We start from the raw sequence: 27,358 nt of genomic DNA on the forward strand, positions 1-27,358 counted from the left end.
GACTTTGTCACTAACTTGTTTCTCATTCAGTTTCCTTGTATGCAAGAAGTGGTAATTATGCATTCATTTAGGAGGACTAAATAAGATCATGTATATAGAGCACCAAGCAGACACTTGGGGTGTAGGAGGGAGATTGCTATTGCTTATCATCCTTTCCTTTTTTATTTTTGTCATCTGAAGATAATGACACTTACTCTTGAAGACTTTCAGATCAAAATATGCCTTAGGAAGTCAAACTCCTCATTGCTTCTCATGTTGCAAATGTTAATCCTTAACAGGGTCCTAAACTCCAATGGCAAACTGTGCTTCTTTCCAAAAGGCAGGAATGTGTGCCTTCTAAGTGAGTCAGCATCAGGCAGGGGGCTCAGCAGAATATGAAACAACTAGCAAAACCAGTCATTGTGGCCATGTAAGAACATGGAAAGGTGTTAATGACATGTCAGATAAGAAATGGGCACTAGGGTGATTATGACAGCCAGTGTGGGTTCAATCATCATAACAAATGTACCATGCTGGTGGGGGATGTCAAAATGTGCACGCGTGGGAGCAGAGGGTATATGGAAAATCTACGTAACTTCTGTTCAATTTTGCTGTGGACTTAAAACCACTGTAAAAAATAAAGTCTACTTGGGGCACCTGGGTGGCTCCATCAGTTAAACATCTGATGTCTTGATTTTGGCTCAGGTCATGATCTTATGGTTTGTGGGTTTGAGCCCTGCATCAGCACTGTCAGCATGGAGTCTGCTTGGGATTCTCTCTCTCTGCCCTTCCCCCACCTCTCTCTCTCTCTCTCTCTCTCTCTGCCTCTCAAAATAAATAAACATTAAAAAAATAAAGTCTACTTGAAAAAATGTACTAAGGGGTGCTTGGGTGGCTCAGTCGGTTAAACGTCCGACTTTGGCTCAGGTCATGATCTCACGGTTTGTGAGTTCGAGCCCCACGTCGGGCTCTGTGCTGACAGCTCAGAGCCTGGAGCCTCCTTCAGATTCTGTGTCTCCCTCTCTCTCTGACCCTCCCCTGTTCATGCTCTGTCTCTGTCTCAAAAATAAATAAATATTAAAAAAATGTTTAAAAAGGCACTGAATTTAGTGCACTCTGTGAGTACACTGTGAATGCAAGGACTGGAAGGACATATGGGCAAAATTATGAGTGAACTGTTTTCTTTGTAATCTTCCCTTAATGGTATTATACTGTTTTAACTAATGAATCAAAGCAAGAATTGAAGGAGAAAGGTGATGTGGACTTTCCAGGAGCCACAGTTGTAGGGGTAAGAAGCCAGGAGAAGAGGTTGGGATGAGTTTTACAACAAGGAGACAAACAGAAAGGTTCAAACCTTCCATTTTGAGGAGTGTTCTCTCTTGGTGTGTATGCTCTTGTTGAACAAGAGCAGAGTGGAAGCTTTGACTTCACTCTAATTTTTGGCATTTCATCAAGTCATTGATTTTAGCTCATTCTGAGTGTGGACATTTTGGATTGTTCTCTAATTTTCTTATGTGTATTTATTTGTATCATCTCCAAAAAGTATTAAATCTTGAGGATATGGGTCATGCATCCTCCTTAACACCTAGCATAGGGCAAGGCAAAGACTCCTATTTCAGAACAGAACCCAAGATGTGGCAGGGGAAAGCCAGGCTAACATGTGCATCCTGAATATGGATGTCAGGGAAAGCTGGTGAGTTTTCTGGGAGATTTGAGCAAAAAAAGAAATGCTGGAAAGGGCCCATATTAAGCTACTTAAAATTTTGTCTCCAGTATATACATCCCCTTCTTATGGAAATGATACCCTGCCTACCCTCTGGAAAGCCAAACCCTTTTTCCTTTTCCACCTCCCCACCTCTCAGCCAATGTGTGGAGGGGTAGAGCTGAGACCTGGACCCAGACCAGTCACTGCACAACATTTTCCCAGCCTAAACTTAGTGATTGGTTCAGGGATGGGCATGCAGCCCATGCAGCAAGCATAAGGCACAGGGACACGTTTGCTGGGAATGCCAGAAGAGAGGTAAGCTTTCTTTCCTGCTGGTCTTGAAATAGGAGAGCATGGCGGCTACCATCCGGTTACCAAGCAGCCCAAGTAGAAAACCAACAAGGAGGGGCAAGAAGAGAAATTGAGTACTAGTGGCATTGTTTGGGATCTGATCAAGCTCCACTCTGACCAGCTAAAACCCAGACTTTTCAGGGATGCCTGGGTGGCTCAGTTGGTTGAGCCTCTGACTCTTGATTTCAGCTCAGGTCATTATGTCACTGTTAGTTGGATCTAGCCCCCCCCCCCCCCCCCCCCCCCCCCAGCTCTGTGCTGACAGCTTGGGGCCTGCTTGGGATTTTCTCTCTCTCTGCCCCTCCCCAACTCATGCTCTCTCTCACTCTCCCAAAATAAATAAACATTAAAAAAAAATCATATTAAAGCCCAGACTTTTCAGTTTCCCGAGCTGATGGACTCCCACTTGGCTTAAGTCTGTCTGGGTTGGTTTTTCTGTCCCATGCAACTAAGAGTCCTGGATGACAAGGAAAATCTGCTGTAGACTCAAGCAGACTCGGGCTCAGATTCTGGCTTCAAACTGCTGACCCTGTAGCGATGCCATCAGGAAACAGTTTCTCCTCTCTGAACCCCAGTTCCCTCATCCACCAGCACTGTTCCAAGGATGTAATAACTTGTCAAAGTGCCAGCAGTATTTGGACAAAATAAGGTGATTAACGATTTATGGTGCCTTCCCTCCCTCTGGCTTCCTTTAAAGCACAAAAAGTAAACGCATTCTGACTGGAAGAGACAATGACTTTCTGCCAGCCAAATTCTCCTCCAGTGAGGCGGCACTGCAAGGACGAGAAGTACCTTGAAAGAGGCCACACCCGGGTCGGAGATGCCCGGTGCGTGTCGGCCCGTGCCGTAGCCCGCGTAGCTCATCACCCACGGCTCATGGAAGGTCACCCACAGCTTCACGCGGTCCCCGAAGGTGGCGAAGCAAAAAGCCGCGTAGTCCAGGAAGGCGTCCACCACACTGTCGTCCTGCCACCCGCCGCGCTCCTGCAGGGCCTGGGGCAGGTCCCAGTGGAAGAGCGTGGCCATGGGCTGGATGTGCGCGTCCAGCAGGCTGTCGATGAGCCTGCTGTAGTAGGCGACGCCCTGGCGGCTGGGTCCGGGCCCGAGCCCCGTGGGGAAGACGCGGGACCAGGAGATGGAGAACTTGTAGACGTGAGCTTGGAGGCCGCGAAGCAGGGCCACATCGGTGTCCACCTTGTGGTAGCTGTCACTGGCCACCTCCGGTGTTGCTGCGCCCTCGGAGGCGTGCCGGCGACCCAGGTGGTCCCAGACGCTCGGCCCTCTTCCGCCCTCGGCCCAGCCTCCTTCCACGTTAAAGGCTCCCGTGGAGACGCCCCAGAGGAAGCCTTCGGGGAAATCCTCCCGCAGGAAAGCGTCCCTTTCGGCCGTGGATTGGTTGGCAAATGTTCCCCAGACTCTCCGGTAGGCGGAGCCCCGCGGCGAGGAGGAACCTGCTGCGGTCCCTAGGGCAGGCTGCGCGGTGGTCTGGAGGGGCGCGCTGTCTGTCCGAGAGCAGGGCCCGCTGCGGGATCCGAAAGACGAAAAGGACACGGTGAGTAATGACCCTGCGGGTTACCTGCGCCCCCAGACTGATGGATGGCGGCAATGTGTGTAATTAGTAAAGGTTCGAGAAGCACTGAGTCAAAAGCCACACAAGTGCCTGGTAGATGGGAAAATTACTATTATTGCCTCTTCTTAGGTGAGTTATTATTGCTTCTGCAGGACTCCAAACACTGTGCCAAGCCTACCGTTCTGTGTATTAGCTTGTCCTCAAATACTGTCTTTAGTTCTGATGCCATGCTTTTTCGTCTTACTGTTTATAAAACATAGCTAATCATAATGATGGCTTTAACTCATTATGCCTTGATTCTGTGCTGGCCACTGTGATATGAATGTAGGTCTCTCCATTAATTTTCACGAATTTATTAGATAAGGACTACAGTTATTTAACCGTATCCTATAGAGAAGGAGATTGAGAGTCAAAGAAATGAGTATATTCTGGGCATCAGGGGACCAGCACCTGTTTGTCAGCTGGTATGGAAGAAACTATTTCAATAACTGAATTACTGGTGTAGCTCTACTGATGTGCATCAGCTAAATATTAACACCAGCTACAACCTCCTTTCTCCTTCATGCTGCCTGGATTATGGACACAATGGCAGGAGCTCATGCAGTCATACTGGACAATAAGGTGGAAGCCTTGTTAAGGATGACAAAAATTAAGGCAGAAGCCTGGATTCCTGATGATTGTACCTACTGTAGATCATCCATCTCCAGCCTTTGTAATGTAAATGAACCCACATCTTTTTTTTTTAATGAGAACTTCTCCTTAATCACATAGTTTACAAACTGTAGAATACAGTCTGTGCTTTTAACCACATATCACTGTATTTGTAGATGTGTAGACATTTATATATTTTTAAATATTTCATATATATAAATTCAGATAAATATATATATTTGAAATAAAACATACTGTAAAAATGCTATCCTTACATGAATGCACTCTATTTTCTATTTTATTCTAGTCCATTTCTCTCCTGTCTTTCCTTCCTTCCTTTTTTGTTTTTAATTTTCTTTTAACATTTATTTATTTTTGAAAGGCAGAGAGAGACAGAGCATAAGCAGGGGAGGGGTAGAGAGAGAGGGAGACACAGAATCAGAAGCAGGCTCCAAGCTGGCAGCACAGAGCTTGATGCGGGTCTTGAACTCACAAACCGCAAGTTCATGACCTGAGCTGAAGTCGGACGCTTAACCGACTGAGCCACCCAGTCGCCCCTCTTCCTTTCTTTTTTTAATAAAATATTTTCTTCTCATGTTTCAAAACAAACCCTAAATTGGTTTACCAATCTCCAAGTCCTGGCCTACAGGCTGGAAGGCACTGTAAGAGAGCATGTGGCAGTTACACCAGCAGAGGGCAATGTTGAGGAAGGGTTGGTGTAGGTGGATGTGTTTGGTCTGGAGGGGGAATCGCAGGGGGATGGTGGAAGGGGGTGCAGTACAAGGGCATCTCCTGTCCAATGGCCATCATGTGGAGGGAGGATGTCATTTGTGCGTGGTTAGCCCAGAGCACAAAATTGGTAAAAGTGACAGGGACATTGCAGAGGGACCTCTGTCCAATGGAGAGAAATCTGGGTCTTCCAAACTTAAGTACCTCCTATTTTACAAAGCGTCAACGAACTCACATTTGCTAAAACAGCAGTGGGGGTGGAGGGTGATCTATAGTTATGGATTATCCATAATATATACAGGTCTCTGGAGCACAACCAGGGACACAGGTGACACCCACTCAATGAACAGACTCAGCTACTCTGACCTAAAACTCCTGATCCTGATTGTCCTCCTGGCTTGGAAGAAATGAAGTCTTGAGGAAAGAAACAAACAGTCCCTGGATAAAATACAATTTGCTCTAAAGGACTGCTTAATTATTCATTTGCTTTTTTATTTGCTTATGTATGTATGTATAATCTCTTCACCCAGCATGGATCTAGAACTCACAACCTTGAGATCAAGAGTTACATGTTCTTCTGACTGAGCCAGCCAACCACCCCTCAATTTGCTCTAAAAGCTTTAATGCTGGAAGTTCAGGTTTACCTCAGTTGGGAGGAGATTTAACATACTCAGTATGAGTATACTGAGTATCTCTCAAGAGATTTAGCATAGCCTCAGTTTCTATGCCCAGGCCTTGCAGGTAGCCCTCCTTCAGCTATTCCTCCCCTGCCCCCAGCCACCTCAGAGCATCCCAGATAATGCTATTTCTCCCCCTTCTGGGGAGCAATGCTTTGTCTTCTGTCACAATCTGGTATTAGAGTCATTTGTGAGCCACTCTGCTTCCCCTCCAAGGTCTAAGATTCTCAAAGAGAAAAGGATGTTACTCCTGTTGGAACCCCCCTCAATCTGCCCTGGCCCTCAGCAGACTCTCCACCAACATCCCCCTGAATGAGGATCCCCGGCTGTTAGTTTAATGTCAGCCAGTGTTGGACCTTTGCCTCAGGCCAAGTTTAGAGGGAGAACCTTGGAGCTGATATCATGTGGCATCTTGTGGTTTTATAATTACTGAGCTTTCTGGGTAACCCTTTCATTATGGCCTCTTGAGTTCTATTTTCTGAAAATACATAGCCCAGTAATCCTCAGCTGACTCCGAGTGTGGTCAGGGAGCACTTTTGACCTATCTGCTCTTTCTACCATTCATACTTCCAGCACAAAGCCTGACAGTAGCAGCCACTCGGGGTCTGTTGGTTTAACTGGCGGAGCTTGAAGTGAGTTGAGAGGACTGAACAACAGATTGAGATACGCAAGTGCTAGGAGAGGAAAAGCACAAGAAGATGGTAGCAACTGAGTGAGTGACCCTGGACAGAGCTTTTCTAGCAGTCTGAGGTAGGGTAAGGAGAGCTCTAGCTCAAAGTCTGGGAAGCCAAATGATTCTTTCCAGTCTTTGTCTTTCGTCAATGCATGGTCCATGAAGCTCACATGTGTAACATACCCATGGAAGGCTGACGTTTCTGGGGAACAACCGTGTCCTGGTTTCCACACCATCCTTTTAGGTTTTTGTCTTTTAGGTTTGTCATGTGGAGAGAGGATGTCATTTGTACGTGGTTGGCCCACGTCTTTTTTGTCTTTTAGGTTTTTATTTTATTTTATTTTTTAAATTTTATTTTAAAGTTTTTTAAAATTTACATCCAAATTAGTTAGCATATAGTGCAACAATGATTTCAGGAGTCCACACCATCCTTTTCATGCTCACTTGGGAAGCACGTCGGATTTTGAGTGTTGTGAGAGGGTCATTATGGGGGTAACCTACAACCTGCTCTAATTTTTTTTTAAAGTATGCCATTTACAAATTTTGGTATTTTAGCCATAATTTCGGTAAGAAATTATTTGCAACCCCACATAAATTAAAACCTCTCTTCTTAGGGTATGCCTGGCTGTCTCAGTTGGTAGAGCCTGTGACTGTTTATCTTGAAGGGTCATGAATTCAAGCCCCACATTGGGTATAGAGATTACTTAAGGAAATAAAAAAGTAAAAAAAAAAAAAAAAAACCCACGAAAACCAAAAACAACCTCTTCTTAGAACACCACTGAGTTAGGTTTCTGCCCCAGTGCAACAGTTCAATCTCCTACCTATGCTATCTCCTCGAGGGGAAGATGTTTTACATATCACATGAGGAAACAGGTATACAGAACTAACCTCACTTACTCAGAACATGTAACTTCAGTGGGGTGGTCAGATATATCTTTAACCCAGGCTGCTGTTCCACAAACTCAGGTTGTCTCCAACAAGATCTTAAATTAGAAGACAGGGGTTCAGATACCAGCTCTACTCATTGTGTACACTTGGACAAACTGCAAAGGTCACCAGTGCAGAATGACAAGAGAGGATGCAGGACCATGTGGGCCCCGGGTAAGATGCAATGGGAGACAGGCTCTCTCTGCCATCCCCTCTGAGCCTTTATCTCTCGCCTACAGAACAGCCATGATAAAATCACTGGCGAGAGGCAGATGGCAACAGTCCCATGAGATCACACATATGAAAGAATATTCTGCAAATATCAGCTATTGATACTTCAGCAGGAAATCTAACGTTACCTTTTCTTGGAACTTGAACAGCTCAGGAAAGTATTGAGATCAAACCCAATGGTGATCACTTGGCTTTTATTTATGGCTGTAAAAGAAGAAGTTTAATTAATTCTCCCTGAAGTCCAACCAACAATATGCATGATTGCCATCAATCGTTTTCCTTATAGATACAACACACCCAAACTCCAAGCAATTGTTCTAAGCTCCCTGGAAAATGCCATGGACTAAAGAACTAAGGAGGTCAGAAGTGATTTCCACCTACTTAGAACAGTGGTTCTCAAACTTCCGTGTGCATCAGAATCACCTGCAGAGCTTGTAAAGCACAAATTGCTGGGCCCACCTCACAGTTTCTGATCCAGTGCATCTGACATAGGGCTCAAGGATTTGAATGTCTAACAAGGTCCCAGGTGAGGCTGATGCTGCTGGTCTGGAGACCACACATGGAGAACAATTGATTTAGAAGAACTCAGACATCAGAAAAGGATGGAATTTTTTAAATTGTAGTAAACTATGTATCAACATAAAATTGACCATTTTAGCCATTTAGAAAGGGATGGAACTTAAGAATAGAGATCGGTATGCCATCAAAAAATGAGTTAGGGTGAGGGTTATTAAGTGGTATCTATGGATGAGTGTCAGGAGGTCTGTGAAGTCAGCTCAGTACTGGTTACAGGTAGTAAAAAGGGCACTACTGACTTATACCATACTCTGCCTTATAGGGTGACTGGGATGGATGTCAGGACACCCAGGAATGTGGCCCTCAGATCCTTCCTGCAGAGTCTCTAGTAGATCCTCAGCCCCTGATGCCTTAACAGAATCCACCTTTCCCTTGACCCGACTGGACCAGGAGTGATCTCCTGATCCATGGGCCCCCAGTCAGATTCACTCTCAAGAATTTGACATAAGAAGCACAGAGAAGATGGTCCATGAGCTGTGGGTCTTAGACATGAAGGTTTTGGTGAGGTGCCCACTGGCACCATGTGCAAGCTGAAGTGAAATGGGGACGTGAATAAGAGGAAGCAGAGTGAGGCAAAGGTGAGATATCGGAGGGATGGGTAATGGAAGGGGACACACAAGCACAGAGCAGTTCCCCTGCTTACACCTGATACCTGAGGCCTGATGGCCTTTATTTACACAAGACCGAGGCATCCTTGTCATCTTTATACAGAACCCCTCGTCTTTCTTGGGTCAGTGGGAGCTAAGGGACAGAGGGTACAAAGGCGTCTGGGGTGGGCTCTCAGACCAGCCCTCCTCTGGTCCTTCCTCTTATTGGAACCCCAGACTTTCAGGACTGCTACTGCCAAGCCAGTGCACCAAATGTGACTCAAAACCTCGCCAGCAATGGTCCACTCACCCTCGAGAAGGCTGAAGAGCAGTGTGGCTGACTTCTTCCTGGTGGAGGGGCAGTCCTGGAATCTTAGACTGAAGATGAAAATTTTTACTTTTGGCTCAACATTCTGAAAAAGATAAAGGCCAACAAGTGAATTGAAGTTGCCTAGCATAAGTCTTTTGATAACAAGGATAGATTTTCAAGATGAGAAGTTACGAACCTCACGCCGGTTTGGGAAATGACCTCCAGACATCTCAATTAGGAAAGGAAGCAGACTCTAGACTCGGAGGGAGAATGAGCTACACTTTTCAGTAACAGCGGCCACACCCTCCCCATCAACCCACACCAAAGAGATAGGCTTAGCATGCTTACTAGGCTTACAGTGCCCAACCAGGCACTGTGTTGGGACCAGGGACAAGGCCATCCACTCATGTTAGGGGCCTTTCTCACTATAAGAGGCTTAATCAGGTGCCACCATCACAGGATTTATGCATGTCTGGGGTTTGCTTCAAAACAACCTGACTTGAGAAGGGGAAGATGGGGCATCGATGAAACAAGATCAGCCATGAGTCGACAGCTTTTGAAGTTGGGGATGGCTTCGTTATACTTTTCTTGTAGACTTATTTCACATTTTCCATAAGAATAATGATGATAAAGCGGCCCTCATTCAAATGGAACAGGTGTGACTTTTCTCCCATTTCTAAGCCATTTCACTGTCAAAGGAAACATGTTGTGTGACTTCACTTTCAATTACCTTTTCTGGGGACGAGGTTGGGTTTGGTCATTTTCCCCACATCAAGTTTTTCCGCCTCGGAGGAGTTAAAAGCCACTGAGAGATACCGATAGCAACTACTTCCAAAGAAGGCAGGCTCATTCTTTATTTTCTCAGAGTCACCTGCAACAATGCCCCTTCTTTACAGATAAAGTGCCTTCAGCCTTGAGAAGCTAAGTTGCCCAAGACCACAGTTAAAGGAGGTGCAGCTCATACAGTCCTCATTCTTTCCCTTGCTGGGTGGATGCAGGGGAACCCAACAGCTAAGGGGACCGAGGATTTTCTCTCTCCTGAAAGATCAACACACAATGGGGGCCAGGAGGGCTGAAGGAGCCTTCAGCTGAGTGGGGAATTTCCTGGGTGAGCAGAGCCTTTACCTGCTCAGAGGACAGGGGCACTGCTCATGCACCTCCTGCAGAATTTAGATGTGCTGGGCATGAGGATGTCTTCTAGCCCTAAAACACCTGTGTGCTGGTGAGAAGAGCAGCAGCTCAGGGTCCCTGAGGCTCGGAGAAGGATGTGCAGGTGCTCTGGGGAGAGTGGAAGGAAATGGGAATGGGACAGCGCGGGACCTGCTCCTCCAGGCCTTCAAGCCTCCAGGAGCAGGGTGAGAGGACCCCAGATAAGGAGGAAGGGTACGCTCCGAAGGAAGCAGTGGGCAGAATGATCTGGGTTCTTGGGGACACAAGTCAGCCCCTCGCCTGGGGAGAAAGCTGTTCTTCCTCTCCTGGGTGTGCTGTGTCGGAAATGGTATACGCCTGTAAACCAACGAGCCCAGAGAGGGACAGTCTCCTCTCCAGCTCAGTTCTCTCCTCATAGCTGGTGATGAAAGTGGTCATCCTGAATCTTTAGAGCTACATCTGAAGTGTCAAATGCAGCATCTGGAACCTAATCCCTACCTAAGGAAATAATAGGAATAAAGAACTCCTAATAAAAGGCTGCCAAGTTTGTCCAGGAGGGTTTTACTATTCGGCTGGCCAGCTCTCAACTGAGAGTTCACAGCTTTATCCAGACACGGGGGGAGCAGGCCTTCTTGAAAACGTTTTGATGTCAAAAGAGAAACACTGTAAACCACATCCTCAAGCAGAAATTAAGCCAGTGCTCTGTTGATGGCCTCTCTGAGGCATGCTCCATCTGCCTAACCCAGACAGTTTTAAAACGTCAGACAATGAACCCATTAGCTGAGGAACAAGCCCTGGTTGAAGTCCTTAAAGAAGACAAAAGACAGGTTTAGGTGTGACAGGCATCAGCAGGCCTTGAAGACACTACTTCAGCGCTGCTTACGGCCCAGAAATCTGGCCCACCAAGCCCACCAGTGCAGTCTCTGGGTCAAGCCAGTTTGGGTTCAGGTAAGAAGATATTTGCAAAAACAACTAAAATTATACATGATTTTCAAAAATGCCACCCTCATTATAATGTCCCCAACACCTTGGAATTATTTTTGTCTTGCAGAGGGAGTGTGGTGTCATGAGAAAGCCCTGGTTCCGATTCCAGCTCTGCTCACTACCTCATGTCTGACCTTGGTTAAGTTTCTTAAGTGTTGGGGTCTGCTGTAAGGGATAACATGAGGATAAAGTGCCCCACGCGGTGCGGGGCACAGAGCAGGCACTAAAGTCATAGCAGCTATTACTCAAATATCTTGTGAATGCATCTGCTGTCTTTGATTATTAGATCATAGTATTTGTAAACAATAAAAGTGGCAGTGCCTACAAGGTCAGCAGGAAACCCACAGACACAGGGATGGGACTGATGCTAATTAGTCCATTTCAAGCTTCCAGCCTCGGGTCAAATGGAGTTCCCACCTAGTTGCAGCACTGAGGGTTTGACACTGATGAGCTTGGCCTTTAAACAGGTAATTCCTCTAACAATCCACCCTGCCTATGGTGGGGGTGCTGGGATTCAAAGCCAGGAGGCACAGGGCTGAAAGCAGAGGGGAGTGGCTTTATAACCCACACCTGCAGAGGCAAGAGGAAGACACGGGTGAATGCTGGTGGCCAGGTGTCCCTGGAGAGGCCTGTGAGAGGGCAGCTCTTCAGGGGTAAGTATGGAAATACTGCTAGGACCCAGGAAGGCCAGAGAGAAGCCACTGGGTGTGCAATCTGTTCTAACCTGTTAGGAGATGGGCTAACAGTCAGGACTCCAGGGAATTGGGGATTTGTCTTCCATGAGGAAGGTGCTCAGCAGTGACCAAGCATAGGACAGAAAGCTAATAGGTAGGTAGGTGGCATCCAACATACTTTCTCTAAATAGTCACAATCATTAGACTTGAGGAAAACAATCCTGGGAACGGGAAGGAAGGGCCTGAGGTTACAGGAAGATCCCCATAGCTGGCATCTGATTCAGCAGACCTGGGTGTGAAATGTCTTTTTTTTTCAGTTGTGGTGAGACATACATAAAATTTGCCATCGTTAGAAAGGGAGAGAGCCAAAGCATAAGAGACTCTTAAAAACTGAGAACAAACTGAGGGTTGATGGATGGGAGGGAGGGAAGGATAGGTGATGGGTATTGAAGAGGGCATCTTTTGGGATGAGCACTGGGTGTTGTATGAAAACCAATTTGACAATAAATTTCATATATTAAAATAAATAAATAAATAAACATTAAAAAAATTAAAAAATAAAATAAAAATAAAAAAAGAATTTGCATTTCCAAGGTGATGCTGCTGGTGTGTGCATTTTACCTGAAGAACCATTAATTCAAGTTATATGAACTATATAATATATGGAAGCCTTTAGAGTAATGTATAATTTTTTAAAAAAAGATTTAGTATAGGGGCACCTGGGTCGCTCAGTCGGGTTGAGTGCCCAACTTCGGCTCAGGTCATGATCTCACAGTTGGTGAGTTCAAGCCCTGCGCCGGGCTCTGTGCTGACAGCTCAGAACCTGGAGCCTGCTCCGGATTCTTGGTCTCCCTCTTTCTGTGCTCCTCTCCCACTCACACTCTGTCTCTATCTCTCAAAAATAAATAAATGTAAAAAAAAAAATTAGTATTTGATTTTAGAGAGAAAAAAAGAGACTCTTAAAAACTGAGAACAAACTGAGGGTTGGTGGGGGGTGGGAGGGAGGGGAAAGTGGGTGATGGGCATTGAGGAGGGCACCTGTTGGGATGAGCACTGGGTGTTGTATGGAAACCAATTTGACAATAAATTTCATATTAAAATAAAAAAATAAAAAAAGATCAAAAATAAATAACATAAAAAATAAAAAAATAAAAAATTGCCATCATAACCATTTTTACAGTTCAGTGGCATTAAGTACATTCACATTGTTGTGCAACCACAACCACCATCCATGAAAAGCCCTTTTAAATCTTAGGATGAACACTGACTGGAATTTCAATTCTAAGATATCTACACAAGAGATCCATGTGGGATATTTACCTTAATAAGACAACCCTCATTACCTCTTCCAGGGAAGACTGCCTGACCCTGCAATGTTCTCCAGCAATGCATTCACTGGAGATCTGCCCAGATGCAGCTCTGCAGGTCTGCTGGCTCTGCATGGAATAGCTCAGTTCACACATCAGCGAGAGCATTAAATGTCTAGTATGCTGGGGCACTCAATCAGTTAAACGTCTGAGTCTTGGTATCAGCTCAGATCATGATCTTATGGTTTATAGGATCAAGCCCCCATCTAGCTCTGTGCTGACAGCCCAGAGTCTGCTTGGGATTCTCTCTCTCTGCCCCTCCCCAGCTCACACACACTGTCTCTAAACAAAATAAACATTAAAAAAAAATGTCTAACATGCTGTCAGGAAGCTTCACCGTTCATCAATATGGGAAATGGCTCAAATTACCTGCAATTTACTCAACTTCTGTGGCAAACTTGCCTCACTTTGGCATTCATAAAACAAATCAAGAGAGAGGAAATCGACGGTGCCCTAGAAATAAGTAAATAGGATCGTTAGAACATAAGCAATTTCAAGATAAAGTACTGTTCAGAAGTATCCTTTTTTGTTTCTCCTCCTACTACTAAATAGATACTCCAAAGTGAGATTTTCCAGGAAAAAGCAGGTAGAGGAGAAGCTGGGACAGAGTGAGAATGTGTGGAGGCCTTGTGCCTGCATGTTGCTGGGAATATATCACCACATACTCAGCAAAGTGCTCTGCACACAGTAAGTGCTCAATAAATGTATATGATTAAATGAGGGAATGACGGGGAGCCTGGGTGACTCAGTTGGTTGAGCATCCGACTTCAGCTCAGGTCATGATCTCACGGTCCGTGGGTTCGAGCCCCACGTTGGGTTCTGTGCTAACAGCTCAGAGCCTGGAGCCTGCTTCGGATTCTGTGTCTTCCTCTCTCTGCCCCTCCCCTGCTCATGCTCTGTCTCTCTCTCTCTCAAAAATAAATAAACATTAAAAAAAAAATTTTTTTTTAAAGATTTAAATGAGGGAATGAAGTACTGGATGCCAGAAATGGTGGGTTTCCACCAAAGAAGTGAGCACTAATGGAGTCAGAGGCCAGAGCTGCCCTGGTCAGCCCCCTCCTCACAGCCGTCCCACTTTGCTGGGACGGAGATAGCAGAGCACTCAGACACCCACAGGATCTGCAGTGATCTCTGCAGACCTACAGGGGTTTGGGGCTTTGTTTTAATTGTAGGCTATCGTCACTGGCCTACTGTCAGGCCACAGTTTTCAAGTCCACCCTAGTTGACCCTAGCTTGACCCACTGTATTATCCGAGAGCACAGCTCTTATGGTCCTGGACATATCTACCCCTCTGCACAGTCTCTGGCCTGCATGTGTTCTAAGAACTTCAGATTCACAGTCTAAACACATAAAGATACCACTGTGATTCCATCCCTGCCTTTCTCAGAAGTCATTGTATCCTTGTCATGACTAGATCAGAGCCTATTATCTCTCCTTCATAGATCATCTGTTCCCTCGGGACACAGACCCTTGATAATGGCATCCGATGACAGCCAAGTGCACCGTGGACCTTTGATAATTGACTCATCACTAGCTCCCTATGGCTTTCCAGATCAAGTCTCATCCGTGTTTACCCAAAGCCTACATGCTTGCTCCACTTTGGTGAGTACAACCAAACCCCTTCCCCACCCCCTCTCAGCTCTTACTTTTGTTTGTCATTTCTGTACAACACATAGTCGCTTAGTTCCCACCCTTGAAAGTCATTGCAGTGGAGGAAGATTTAAAGAGTAGAACCACTGAAGCGTACAACTTAACACAGAGTGTTAGTAAATGCACCAATTACATGAAAAATTGCAGAAAGTTAGAAGTGCTATAAGGAAGTCTAGATCAGTGGTCTTCAAACTTACCTGGGGCTCACCTGGAAACTATGAAGACCCAGGACAGTCCCTCCACATTAAGCCTTGGCTTATGCGTTTTACTAGCTCTCCAGGTGATTCTGGTACATAACAAGACTTGGAAAGTGCTGGTCTAAACAAAGGGCTATGTGTTCCAAGTGGAGAGAGAGAGCAAATCAAGTTGAGCAAGGGAGTATTGTTAAATGAGGCCTCCCGATGGAAAGTGTATGCACGTGTATGTCATAAATGGGTAGAATTTTGTTGGAAGAGATTTGGGCAAATCTAGGATAAGAAGCACACTGAATGGTGCATGCAAGACAGGGGGAAGAAAGCATAGCATATACACTGGGAAAAATAGCAGGGGAGACCCCAAGACAGCTTGAGTGAGCCACACCTGGAAGGCCCTGAGGGATTTGCACCGATTTCTCCCATCTGTGGCAACACATAACATAAAATTTACCAAGTTCACTGGCATTAGGTGCATTCACATTGTTGTGCAACCATCACCATAATCCATGCAACACATCTTTTTTTTTTTTTTTTTAATGTTTAAATATTTTTGAGGGTGCGGGGAGAAGGAGGAAGACAAAGGATCTGAAGTGGGCTTTGTGCTGACAGCAGAGAGCCTGATGCAAGTCTCAAACTCACGGACCACAAGATCATGACTGGAGTCAAATGCCTTAACTAACTGAGCCACCCAGGCACGTCCATGCAATGCATCTTTGAATCTCAGAGTGAGCAATGAGTGTAGATTCCCAGTAGGGAATTAATAAAAACTGGACTCATGGAAACTCCAGAAGCACTGCATGGCATGGACTGGGGCAAAGAGACCAGTCCAAAGGCTATTGCTTGACAAGCACTTTTCTGATCAGCACTTTGGTCTCCTGAGTTCATAACCGATAGCGGTTATCACCCCTTGTAAATTAATTTAGATGGCATTCTGGCCATATGGTCAGCCTTGAAACTATTTTTTCAGAATCTTATCACAACTGGATTTTAAGTTCCTGAGATGGTAAATCTGAGGACCGGACCCTGACCTATGGGGCCCCCATCGTAGCACAGGCACCAATGTCTGTCACATGGCACTGTGATATCTATACAGCACCCTACAGAAATCTGTAAAACTACAGAAATCAGCTATTTTTCCAGATGATTTTCCACACTGCCCAGCAGCCAAGCTTACACAGGCCAAAGCTGTTTAATTCTCAGATGTTTTAACTTTTCTTATTAAAATTATAGTTAATAAAATTATAGTTAAAAAGTTATTTTCCGAGGAGGCAGAAAACAAGATGATACTCTAGGGAGTTTTGTTATTTTTAAAAAAACAAAATAAGGGGCACCTGGGTGGCTCAGTTGGTTAAGCGTCTGACTCTTGATCGTGGCTCAGGTTATGGTCTCATGGTTTTTGGGTCAAGCCCCACAATGAGTTCTGGGCTGACAGCATGGAGCCTTCTTGGGATTCTCTTTCTTCTCTCTCTCTCTCTCTTTCTCTCTCTCTCTCTTTTTCAAAATAGATAAACTTAAAGAAACAAACAACCTTTACCTGTCCTTATATCTCTTTTGCTATAAACACACCTCTCCTCTAATAAGCTATTTTGGACTCTTTTAGTTAAAAAAAAATCAGAGCAAACAGAAGCATTTGACTTATTTACATAGGCAAAAGCTGACACTAGACCAAGCAAGAGCTGGGATGCAATAAATGAGATTTTGTTTGTAAGGTAAACATGAATCTAGAGAATGGACAGCATTCAGAAGAGGCAGTTAATAAAAATGCCAGGCTAACAGATGAAAACTTCTCTAGTGTTCTAAAATGAAAATCACAACTTTCCTCAGATGTTGCAACTGCTATTTTGGGGTGCTGTCATCACCTTGGCAAGAGCACACGTGGACGGTTCCAGCAGGAGCTCCGAGACTGCTTCAGCTCGTAGGACCACAGAGAGTTTTCCGCCTAAAACCAACCAGAGAAACCAGCTGCAGGTGAGTGAGGCAGGATGCTGGGGCTGCAGAAGCTGCGTGGGGACTCATTTCCTGTTCCATGTTCACTGACTTTAAAAATGATTTCTGAAGAAATCACTTAACATGACTTTACCCTAGCTGAAAGATTGTAGATAACAAGGTGCCTTTAAAAACAAAACGAAGTCCCTTTAGAGAATGTTTCACCTAAATCAGGACTCAGAAATGCAGGACACTTGTCTTTTAGAAGAATAAAAGCAGGGCAGGCTGGGTGGCTCTTCTTGAAATTAAGAGTCTCTTGATTTCGTCTCAGGTCATGATCCTGGGGTGGTGGGATCCAGCCCTGTGTTGGGCTCCACACTGAGCATGGAGCCTGCTTGGGATTCTCTTTCTCTCTCCTTCTGCCCCTCTCCCTCACTCTTTCTCTTCTCTCTTAAAATAAAACAAAATAACACACACACACACACACACACACACACAAAGAATAAAAGCAATTACCCTGCCCTGCCCCTCCAGTGTAGAAGGTGGTGAGGTGAGAACTGCTTCCTCACTTTGTTTAACACTTTCTGCTGTTACCCGGTCCTTATTCATTGTCCTGAACATCAGTTCAGCCCCTCCTGTGCACGGAGGGGAAAACGAAGGAATTATAAACACCTGTAGCGTGTACCCACTTGATTTGATACTTGATTACCTGCAGTGGTGCTCAGCAGTTGTGTGCGTCCAAATCCCCTGTGTGCTTGTCAGCAGACTGGGGCGGGCTCTGCAACAGTGCACTTTAACAAGCTTCCCAGGTGCTCCTGACCCTCGTCCTCAGACCACCACTTGAGAAACACGGCTGCGGAGGAGGGGTTCCTCAGCCGTTTGTATTGCCAACTGACTCTTTCATGCGCCTGAGTCTTTACCTCCCCCTGGATTGTGTGCTCGCTGAGGAGCAAAATTTAAAACATTAATCACTCCAGATAGCAACTTCAGCACTGGGTGCATAGCAGACCTGTGGTTTGGAAACGCTAAATGAAAACCAAATAAAATCAGAGTTTGAGAGTTAAACTGTAAGGCTGTGTGCTGACAATGAAACCACCACTAACAACTACAAAAGTGCTTTTTTTTTGTAGTTATCTTTATACCCAACGTGGGGCTTGAACTCATGACCCAGATATCAAGAGTCGCAAGTTCTTCCAACTGAGCCAGAAACAGGTGCCCCAAAAGGGGCTTATTTTGATAAACGTGGTAGAACTTTGAAATCTCCTAAGCAGGGAATTTCACTTAGAGACATTTAGTCCTCATTCTGATAAGATAATGCTATTTTCTAGTTACTCAAATGATTGTCCCTAATGGATCCATTTCACCTTTCACCGATTTCTATTCTTCATTCTATCGTCACATCAGCACACATGGAACATAAGTTCCCAGCTTGTGCTTAACATCTTAAAATGTACAATCATCTGTAGGCCAAAGAAATGAAATAAGAGTACAGTTAATCCCTAAATAGAATGAACTCACAGATTTTTTTAAAAATTTTTTAATGTTTATTCATTTTGAGAGAGAGAGAGAAAGAGAGAGAAAGTGTGTGAGCATGAGTGGGAGAGGGGAAGATTGAGAAGGAGACACAGAATCCAAAGCAGGCTCCAGGCTCTGAGCTGTCAGCACAGAGCCCGATGTGGGGCTCAAACTCACAAACCACGAGATCATGACCTGAGCCAAAGTTAGATGCCCAACCGACTGAACCAGCCAGGCACCCCATAGATAATTTCTAATTGACTCTGCAAGCTGCTTTTAGAATTAGAGTGAACAAATGTACTTGAAGTTCTAGAAATTCTCATGGTTCCCAACCTATTGCCAGTGCAAGCATAAACTATACTTTTTAACATACTGTCAAATGCAGATTACTCAAAACCAGATTCTCACGTGAAGCTTGCAGTTCATGTTTTCTATGGAACTGAAAGGGGGATAATTGCTCTGCTTTAGGAAAATTTATCTTGCATTTTTTTGTTGGACATAATTAAACAGGTGTTCATATGTCTATGAACTCAAAGACATGAACAGGTGTTCATGTGTCTAGCTCAAAACTGGTATTTGCTGTGGGTTGAGAATGAACTGTTGTAAGCCTGTGTAGAAAACCACTGCACAGCATTGTGTAAATTCCTGTCCCTCCTATGCGTTGCTGGACCTCGCTAAAGGATAAGCTCACCTGTTTCCACCATAAAGGGAAGTTGTTCCACTAAAAACCGTTGCGGCTGTTTATAAAAAAAAAAAAATAGCCCCCTTTCCTCTTGCTCCTTCCCTTGTTGCCTCAAATACTCCAATAAAAGTAATCTGGCCAATATTGAACTGCCAATATCAATGCTTCAAGCTACTACTACTGCTTGGGCAGGCAGGTAATACTGGTGTTACCCTGGGTTGTGTCTCAGTGTTGTGCAAGTGGGGGATGTTGTGTGCAATTCTGCTCTTCCCACAAGAGGAATGTTCCCACTCTCCCAGCCTCCAACTCTCTGCCCGAATCCTCTCTTCTACTGAATCCTCCCCACTGGCAGCACATTGAACACATAAACAGGAGGTTTATAATAACAGATATAGAAAGATTAGAAAAGAAGAAAAGAATTTTTCAAAGATTTTGGTAAATATATATATATATATATCAAAATTTACCCTTAAAAATTTTAAGTGTACAGTTTAGGCATTAAGTACATTCACATTGTTGTGCAGCTGTCACCACCATCCATCTTCAGAACTTTTTCAACATCCTAAACTGAAACTCTATATTCACTGGACAGGAATTCCCCATTCCCCAGACCTCCTAACCCCTGGTAACTACTATTCTACTTCCTGTCTCTGTGAATTTCATTATTGTAGGTCCTTCATGTAGGTGGAATCATACAATGTGTGTCCTTTTGTGACTGGCTTATTTCACTTAGCATAATGTCTTCAGGGTTCATCTATGTTATAGCAGGTGTCAGAATTTCATTTCTTTTTAAGGCTGAATAATATTCCATTGTATAAATAGCACATTTTGTTTATCCATTCACCCATCCATGGACATTTGGGTTATTTCCACCTTTCAGCTATGTAAATAACACTGCTATGAACATAGGTATAGTATAGATACCTGTTCAAGTCCCTGCTTTCAATTCTTTTATGTATGTACACCCAAGCGCTAGATGATAGAGTAATTTTATGTTTAATTTCTTGAGGAACTGCCACACTCTTTTCCATAAGGGCTACACCATTTCACAGTCCTGCCTGCAATGCATAAAGATTACAATTTCTCTATATCTCTACCAACACCTGTGATTTTCTGCTTTTTAAAATAATAACTATTCTTGTGGATGTGAAGTGCTATCTTGTTGTGGTTTTCATTTGCTCTACTCAATGATTGAGCATCCTTAATAATTGAGTTAATCTTTGTATATGTTACAAGGTAAGAGTCTAACTTTGTTCCTTTGCATGCAGATATTCACTTCTCCCAGGAACACTTGTTGAAAAGACTCTTTTCCCCACTGAAAGGTCTTCACACTCTTGTAGAAAATTATTTGACCATTTGGTAAGGGTTTATTTGTGGGCTTTCTATTTTATTCCATTGGTGTATATGTCCATCCTTAAGCTAGTACCACACTATTTTGATTATTATAGCTTTGTAGTAAGTTTTGAAATCAGGAAGTGTGAGTCTGCCAACTTTGTTCTTCTTTTTCAAGAATGTTTTGGTTATTTGGGGTCCCTTGAGATTCCATATGTATTTAAGGATGGATTTTTCTATTTTTGCAAAAACTGTCACTAGGATTTTGATAGGGATTTCAATGAATCTGTAGACTGCTTTGGGTAGTACTGGAATTTCAACAATATTAAGTTTTCCGATCCATGAACAAAGGATGACTTTCCAGTTATTTTTGTTTCCTTTACCTTCTTTCAGCAATGTTCTAAAGTTTTCAGTGCACAAGTCTTTTGTGTCCTTGGTTAAGTTCAGAAAAGAACTTTTAAAAACTACTTATTAGAGTGAGCAGAACTCCCAGTCGTTAAGTGTGAGCTGTGTATGGTGACTTCTTTCCAAAGAGTGCAGTATGGAAAGGAGGAAAAAATAATAACTTTACAGTGGAGATACCTGAAAAACACAACCTCAACCAGGTGACCAAGGTCAATATTAACAGTATAAATCACATTGATAGTCTGTATCCTTGATATATGATGAAAATAACACTTTATTCTGTAATCTTCCTCCCTAAAACCCATAATCTCAACCTATTCATGAGAGAAACATCAGACAAACCCCAATAGAATTGGCAGTCACAAAAGATGACATATTAAATTATTCCATTCATATGAAATGTTCAGAACAGGGAAATCTAGAGATACAGGAAGTTAATTAGCAGATGCTTAGGGCTGAGATGGGAGAGGAGAATGGAGATAGTAAAATGATAGTTCCAGCCCCATGCTGGGTATAGAGACTACTTAAAAATAAAATCTTTATACATATTCACAAAGCTGTATGACATATCTACTAATTCCAAAACATTTTCATCACCAAAAAAGAAATTCCTTGGGGCGCCTGGGTGGCTCAGTTGGTTGAGCGCCAGACTTCAGCTCAGGTCACGATCTCATGGTTCATGGGTTCAAGCCCCTCATCGGGCTCTGTGCTGACAGCTCAGAGCCTGGAGCCTGCTTTGGATTCTGTGTCTCCCTCTCTCTGCCCCTCTACCACTCACACTCCGTCTCTCTCTCTCAAAAATAAATAAACATTAAAAAAATGTTTAAAATAAATTCATTATCCATTAGCTGTCACTTCCTGTTCTCTTTTCTAGCCCTAGATATAGCCTATCTACTGTAGTGTCTCTATGCCTCTTCTGGAGATTTAATATAAGTGAAATCATATAATATGTGGTCTTTTCTGATTGGCTGCTTTCACTTACTTTAATGTCTTCAAGGTACATTCATGTTGTGGCACGTATCATTTCTTTTTGGGTAAATAATATTCCATTGTATGTATATGCCACATGTTGTTTATCCATCAACTGAGGGACATTAGGGTTGTTTCCACTTTGGGTTATTATAAAAAATGTTGCTATGAATGTTTGTGATAAGCTTTCTTCCAGACATTTGTTTTCATTTCTCTCAGACATACTCCTAGAAGAGAAATTGTTGAATCATAGGTAACTCTAAAGTTTATCTGTTTCAAGGGGTTCCTGACTAGCTCAGTTGGTAGAGCATGCAACTCTTGGTCTGGGGGTAGTGAGTTCAAGCCCCATGCTGAGTATAGAAATTACTTAAAAATAAAATCTTAAAAAAATAAATAAAAAAATAAAGTTTATCTGTTTGAGAAACTACCGGAGTGTTTCCCAAAATGGCTTCACCATCATTCATTCCCACCAGTGGTATGGGTCCCAGTTTCTCTACATCATTGCCAACACTTGTTATTGTTTGTTTTGTTTTTATTACAGCCATCCTGGTTGACGTGAGGTGGTATTCTGTTTTAATTGTTGGATTCAGAGGTCACTCCCTGGGCATTTTTATAGACTTTTGTGCTTTTTTAAAAAAAAAAGCAGTTCAGTAATTTTTTATAGTATTTTGCTTTTAACCAACTCATGTTATACAACTGTTTTGTGTATATTAGGTGATATATTTGAAAAAGAACAATAAGGCTATGGGATTGGACTAAAAAAGGAGTGGAAAATAAGAGAAAGAGAGAAAGAAGGAAAACCACCTTTTGGAATAAGAAGGAGACTGAAAAAAATAATTTACTTTGTGTCCTGCATTATATTGGGGTAGATAATCTAGTGATATTGATGAAACACAAAATGAAGGATGGGAGGAATGAGCAGAAAAGGAAAATATGAGCTCAAAAAAGAAAGTGTTTAGTAACCTGATGAAACTTAAGAATGGAATCTACAGACATTTTAATAAACATGTATATCTACTTTATAATCAAAATAATTCTAGGGAGTCTGTCCTCAAAACAAGATAGATTTTCCTTTGTTTGAGATGGACCAAGTTCAATCTTGCCTTCTTTCAAGTTCATTTACCCAGCACTTCTTCAGTAGAATTACAGCCAACAAATATTTACGTGCTCACTTGCCCCCAAGACGGGCTTTCCAAAGAATGCAGTTTCAAATTCAGCCTCTCCTCATCTCCTACCCTCTACCGAGAGCTCACTAAACTGACTGTGGCTTCTCACTGTCTCCATGCAGGGGCTTTAACCTCTTCCTGGAATCCTCTTGTCTAATCCATTTGCTTGCTCCCTCCTTTGGCTTCCCTGAGGACAGTATTCCTGACACCCCTATCTGAACCAGCTCCCTCCACACTCATACTCTTTCTTCCCTTGCCCTGCTTTCATTTTTAACATAGAAAAATGTTTAATCTCTCTATAATCAAATACGTGCCAGTGAGGCATATAAGGAGATAATAGTTTTCAGCTGTCAAATTACCAATAACAAAATGATTATATCATTGAAGACAGGCTGAGTAGGGTCAGAAAAGTTTTATAACTGTTGGTATACGCTATTACAGTGTTTCTGGAAAATAATTTAGCAACATGCTTTAAAGTCTTAAAGAATGCACATTTTTTGAACAAGTGATTTCAATTCTAAGAATCAGAAAGAATTTATTGAATGGAAGGTAGACAAAGATTTATATATAGGAATGTTCATTGCAATGTATTTTGTAATGTGAAAATTAAACATATATATATGACATATATAAGTGAGAGAAATATTTAAAACTCTATGATCCGTTCATAGGTGGATTTTATATTTATTTTTAATAAAATGAGAATGTACTCATAAAATATCTAAAGTTTAAAAAGTAGAATATACAAGTATGCATTATGTTATATACTATGTCTACAAATATACATAGAGTATATAATAAAAAACAGAAAGCATAATAATCCAAAACTGGTTCTTAAAATTGGTATACCTCAGATTTGCCTAGGAATTTATTAAAATCACAAATGTACTCATCCTGCCTAAACCTACTGAATCAGAACCTCAATTACTTATGAAGCAGGAATATGGACAATTGCAATTACTCTCTCCTCACTACCAATCAGTATATCGTTATTTTATCTTTGTAGTTGTCTTCTCTGCTGGAATGTAAACTTCAGCTAGAATGCATAACTTGCTTTGCATGAGAAAAGGGGGAGACTGAGGGAAGACTGGCAATCCTGAAGCCTTGGAGAGGCAGGGAGGTAGGAATGGAGTAGGAAGGACAGAAAGATACTCTCACAGACTCGAGACTGGAGAAGGGGTGCTTAAAAGACATTTTTCAAAGGAAATGCTGGAACTATGCAATATAAACCACCCCTGCTTCTCTCCACGGGAGTATCTTCAATACAGTATTAATTTCTCACCAATGAATACAAAAGACAAGACTACTGAAGAGGAAGAAATGCCAAGTCCTGCTTTAAGGAGGAAGGGAGAAGGTGGGTCAGCCATCAGGGTTGTGTGTACTTACCTTGAGAAGCATATTTTTCATGGTAAATCTCATAGGCTTTTCTGTGGGCATCAGTGAGGGTCTGGAGATGTGAAGGTCTTGATTCCTGGTGTGGAAACTCTTTTATCACCTCCTCCAAGTCACTAAACGTGAACCAGATCTTAACCAGGTCCCCAAAGGAGTGGAAGGCGAATGTGGCATAGTCCGCAAAGAGATCAGCAAAGACTTCTCTTCTCTGGACGGTGCTGGCAGGAAGGGTCTGGTGATGCAGAACGACCAGGGGCTGAAGCTGTGCGGTCTTGAGAGTCTCAAGGAGTTGCCGGTAGCACTGCACTGTTTTGCTGTCTGGGTTTTTGGAGCTTCCTGTTGGGAGAAGTTGTGCCCATGGAAGAAATACTTTGTAATGGGTGATCTTATTGGCACGGACACTATTAAAGAACTTCGGCAGGAAAGCGGGCAGTGGTTGGCGACAAACATAAATGCTTCTGTCCTCTGCTGCAAAATTAGAACGCTGGTTTCCCAGTGGATCACTCAGGTTGTATAGCAAGTCATTGGTGAGAGGACCAGCAGCTGAAATGAATTTTCTATCAAATTCCCAATCTAACCCCCAGCACGAAAAGCTCAGGAGGACAATAAAGACTGAATTCCAGGCCAGCTCCATTTTCAAGGACCTGTTAGGAAGTACATGGAATCGTTACTTTATAACAACAGCCAGGTTGTAAAATGCTAATTGATTATTAACAGTTAATATTTAACTGCGTTATCTGTGATAATGAAATCAGTACATGGCTTACCAGTGTAATATCAAAAATTTAAAGACCATAAGAGATAACACAAAGACCTCAAACATTTCGCACAATTTAAGCAGATGAACCTGGAAAGTGTCTGAAGGAAAAAGTTCTCCGTGTTTTTTTTATTAATTACAAATTATTTTAAAATTTGTTTACACACAAAAAACTCATTTACATAACAGAACAAAGATTGCATCCCTTGCCAAACCTTTTTCCCCCTTAAAAATATATAAGTAAATGATGAACACATTGTGTAAAAGATTCAAATGTAAAAACGTAAAAGACAAACCTGCAAATTCCTCTTCCCCAACTCCCCTCACCTTCCTTGGGTAAGCACTCTAAACACTGTGTTTCCTTCCAGTTTTCTTTTTTTATGTAGCTGAATGGTTATGCAGGTTTAAATCTTGTGAAAGTTACTTAATTTCTCTGTGCCTCTGTTTCCTCATTGGTAACAATGATGAGTAGATAAATTGTGAGAATTAAAAGAGATCATTCTTCAGTGTGTTTGGAACAGTGCAACTCAACGAACGCTACATATACACAAATGCCAACATACATAAGTGTATAACATTTTAAACATATAATTTAACATATATGGGATTATACCTTATGTATTGTTCCTCAGATTTCTTTTTTCCACTTAACAGTTCTCACAGTTCTGTCTATATCAGACAATATAGACCCGCTTCTTTTTAACAGATGCATAGTACTCCCCATACGGATGTACCCTAATTGAACCTCTCCTATATTGAGTACTGGTTGGTTCTTAATTGTAATGTGTTGTAAATGAATCTTTGTCTACACGTATGACCATTTCTTTAAGACAGAGTCTTGGAAATTAAGTTCCTGACTCAGTGTTATACTACTATTTAGAATTTTGATTGAAACCCAAATAGTTATCCAAAATAGGCTTCATCAAATTTAAATCCTACCTAAAGTTTAGAGGTGTGCCTAAATCTGTGTTTTGCTAATACCTGTCATAAAACTTCACATTTTTGACACTTTGAAAAATGAAAATATTATCTCCTTGTCAATTTTTCATTTTTCTGCTTAATTTTTTTTTTCAACGTTTATTTATTTTTGGGACAGAGAGAGACAGAGCATGAACGGGGGAGGGGCAGAGAGAGAGGGAGACACAGAATCGGAAACAGGCTCCAGGCTCCGAGCCATCAGCCCAGAGCCTGACACGGGGCTCGAACTCACGGACCGCGAGATCGTGACCTGGCTGAAGTCGGACGCTTAACCGACTGCGCCACCCAGGCGCCCCTCATTTTTCTGCTTAAAGGGGGTAGTTAGCTATTCATGTTATATCATATATGTGTGGTTTATTTCTGGGCTATTTTGTTCCATTGATCTATGTGTCTGTTTTTATACCAATGCCATACTATTTTGCTTGCTACAGCTTTATAATATAGTCTGAAATCAGGGAGTGTGAAACCTTGGACTTTGTTTTTCCCTCAAGATTGCTTTAGCTATTCAGGGCCTTTTGTGGTTGCACACACATTTTAGAATTGTTCGTTCTATTTCTATGGAAAATGCCATTGGAATTTTGATAGGGATTACATTAAATCCATAGATTGCTTTGGGTAGTATGGACATTTTAACAATGTTAATTCTTCCAATTCATGAGCGTGGAATATCTTCCCATTTATTTGTATCTTCTTCAATTTACTTCATCAGTGTCTTATGGTTGTCAGTGTACACATCCCTGATTATATTTATTCCCTAGGTATTTTAATCTAGGTATTGCATTTGATACAATTGTAAGTAGATTGTTTTCTTAATTTCTTTCTGATAACTCATTATTAGCGTATAGAAATGCAACACATTTTTGTATATTGATTTTGTATCCTGCAAGTTTGCTGCATTTGTGGATTCCTTCCAACAGTTTTTTGGTGGAGTCTTTAGTTTTCTATATATGATAGATCATCTGCGAATAGTGACAGTTTTATACTTTTCTTTCTGATTTGGATGCCTTTTGTTTCTTTTTCTTGACTAATTGCTCTGGCCAAAGCTTCTAATACTGTTATTGAATAAAAATGGTGAAAGTATACATTCTTGTCTTGTTGCTGACATTAGAGGAAAAGCTTCCAGCTTCTCACCATTTGAGTATGATGTTATCTGTGGGCTTGCTGTATATGGTCTCTATTTGTTGAGGTATGTTCCCTTTGTACCCACTTTTGTTGGGTTTTAGTCAAATGGATGTTGAATTTTGTCAAATGT

The 27,358-nt window shown here is 42.6% G+C and overlaps 1 protein-coding gene across 1 annotated transcript in view; it reads right to left on the reverse strand.

Moving 5' to 3' along the window:
- LCT (lactase) overlaps positions 1 to 25,005 on the reverse strand; it is a 51,002-nt gene extending 25,997 nt beyond the window's left edge. Inside the window, exons 1-6 of the mRNA XM_086718476.1 lie at positions 24,366 to 25,005; positions 16,844 to 16,923; positions 13,510 to 13,593; positions 8,967 to 9,069; positions 7,622 to 7,697; positions 2,828 to 3,557 (exon numbers count right to left, since the gene is read on the reverse strand). Of these exons, the coding sequence (XP_086574602.1) occupies positions 2,828 to 3,557; positions 7,622 to 7,697; positions 8,967 to 9,069; positions 13,510 to 13,593; positions 16,844 to 16,923; positions 24,366 to 25,005 (1,713 nt within the window). The remainder of the gene's footprint in view (positions 1 to 2,827; positions 3,558 to 7,621; positions 7,698 to 8,966; positions 9,070 to 13,509; positions 13,594 to 16,843; positions 16,924 to 24,365) is intronic.
- Positions 25,006 to 27,358: the final 2,353 nt, after the last annotated feature.

The sequence above is a fragment of the Puma concolor genome, chromosome C1 (genome assembly GCF_028749965.1).
Source record: "Puma concolor isolate L17-30 chromosome C1, mPumCon1.1.hap2, whole genome shotgun sequence".
Classification (NCBI taxonomy): Eukaryota; Metazoa; Chordata; class Mammalia; order Carnivora; family Felidae; genus Puma; species Puma concolor.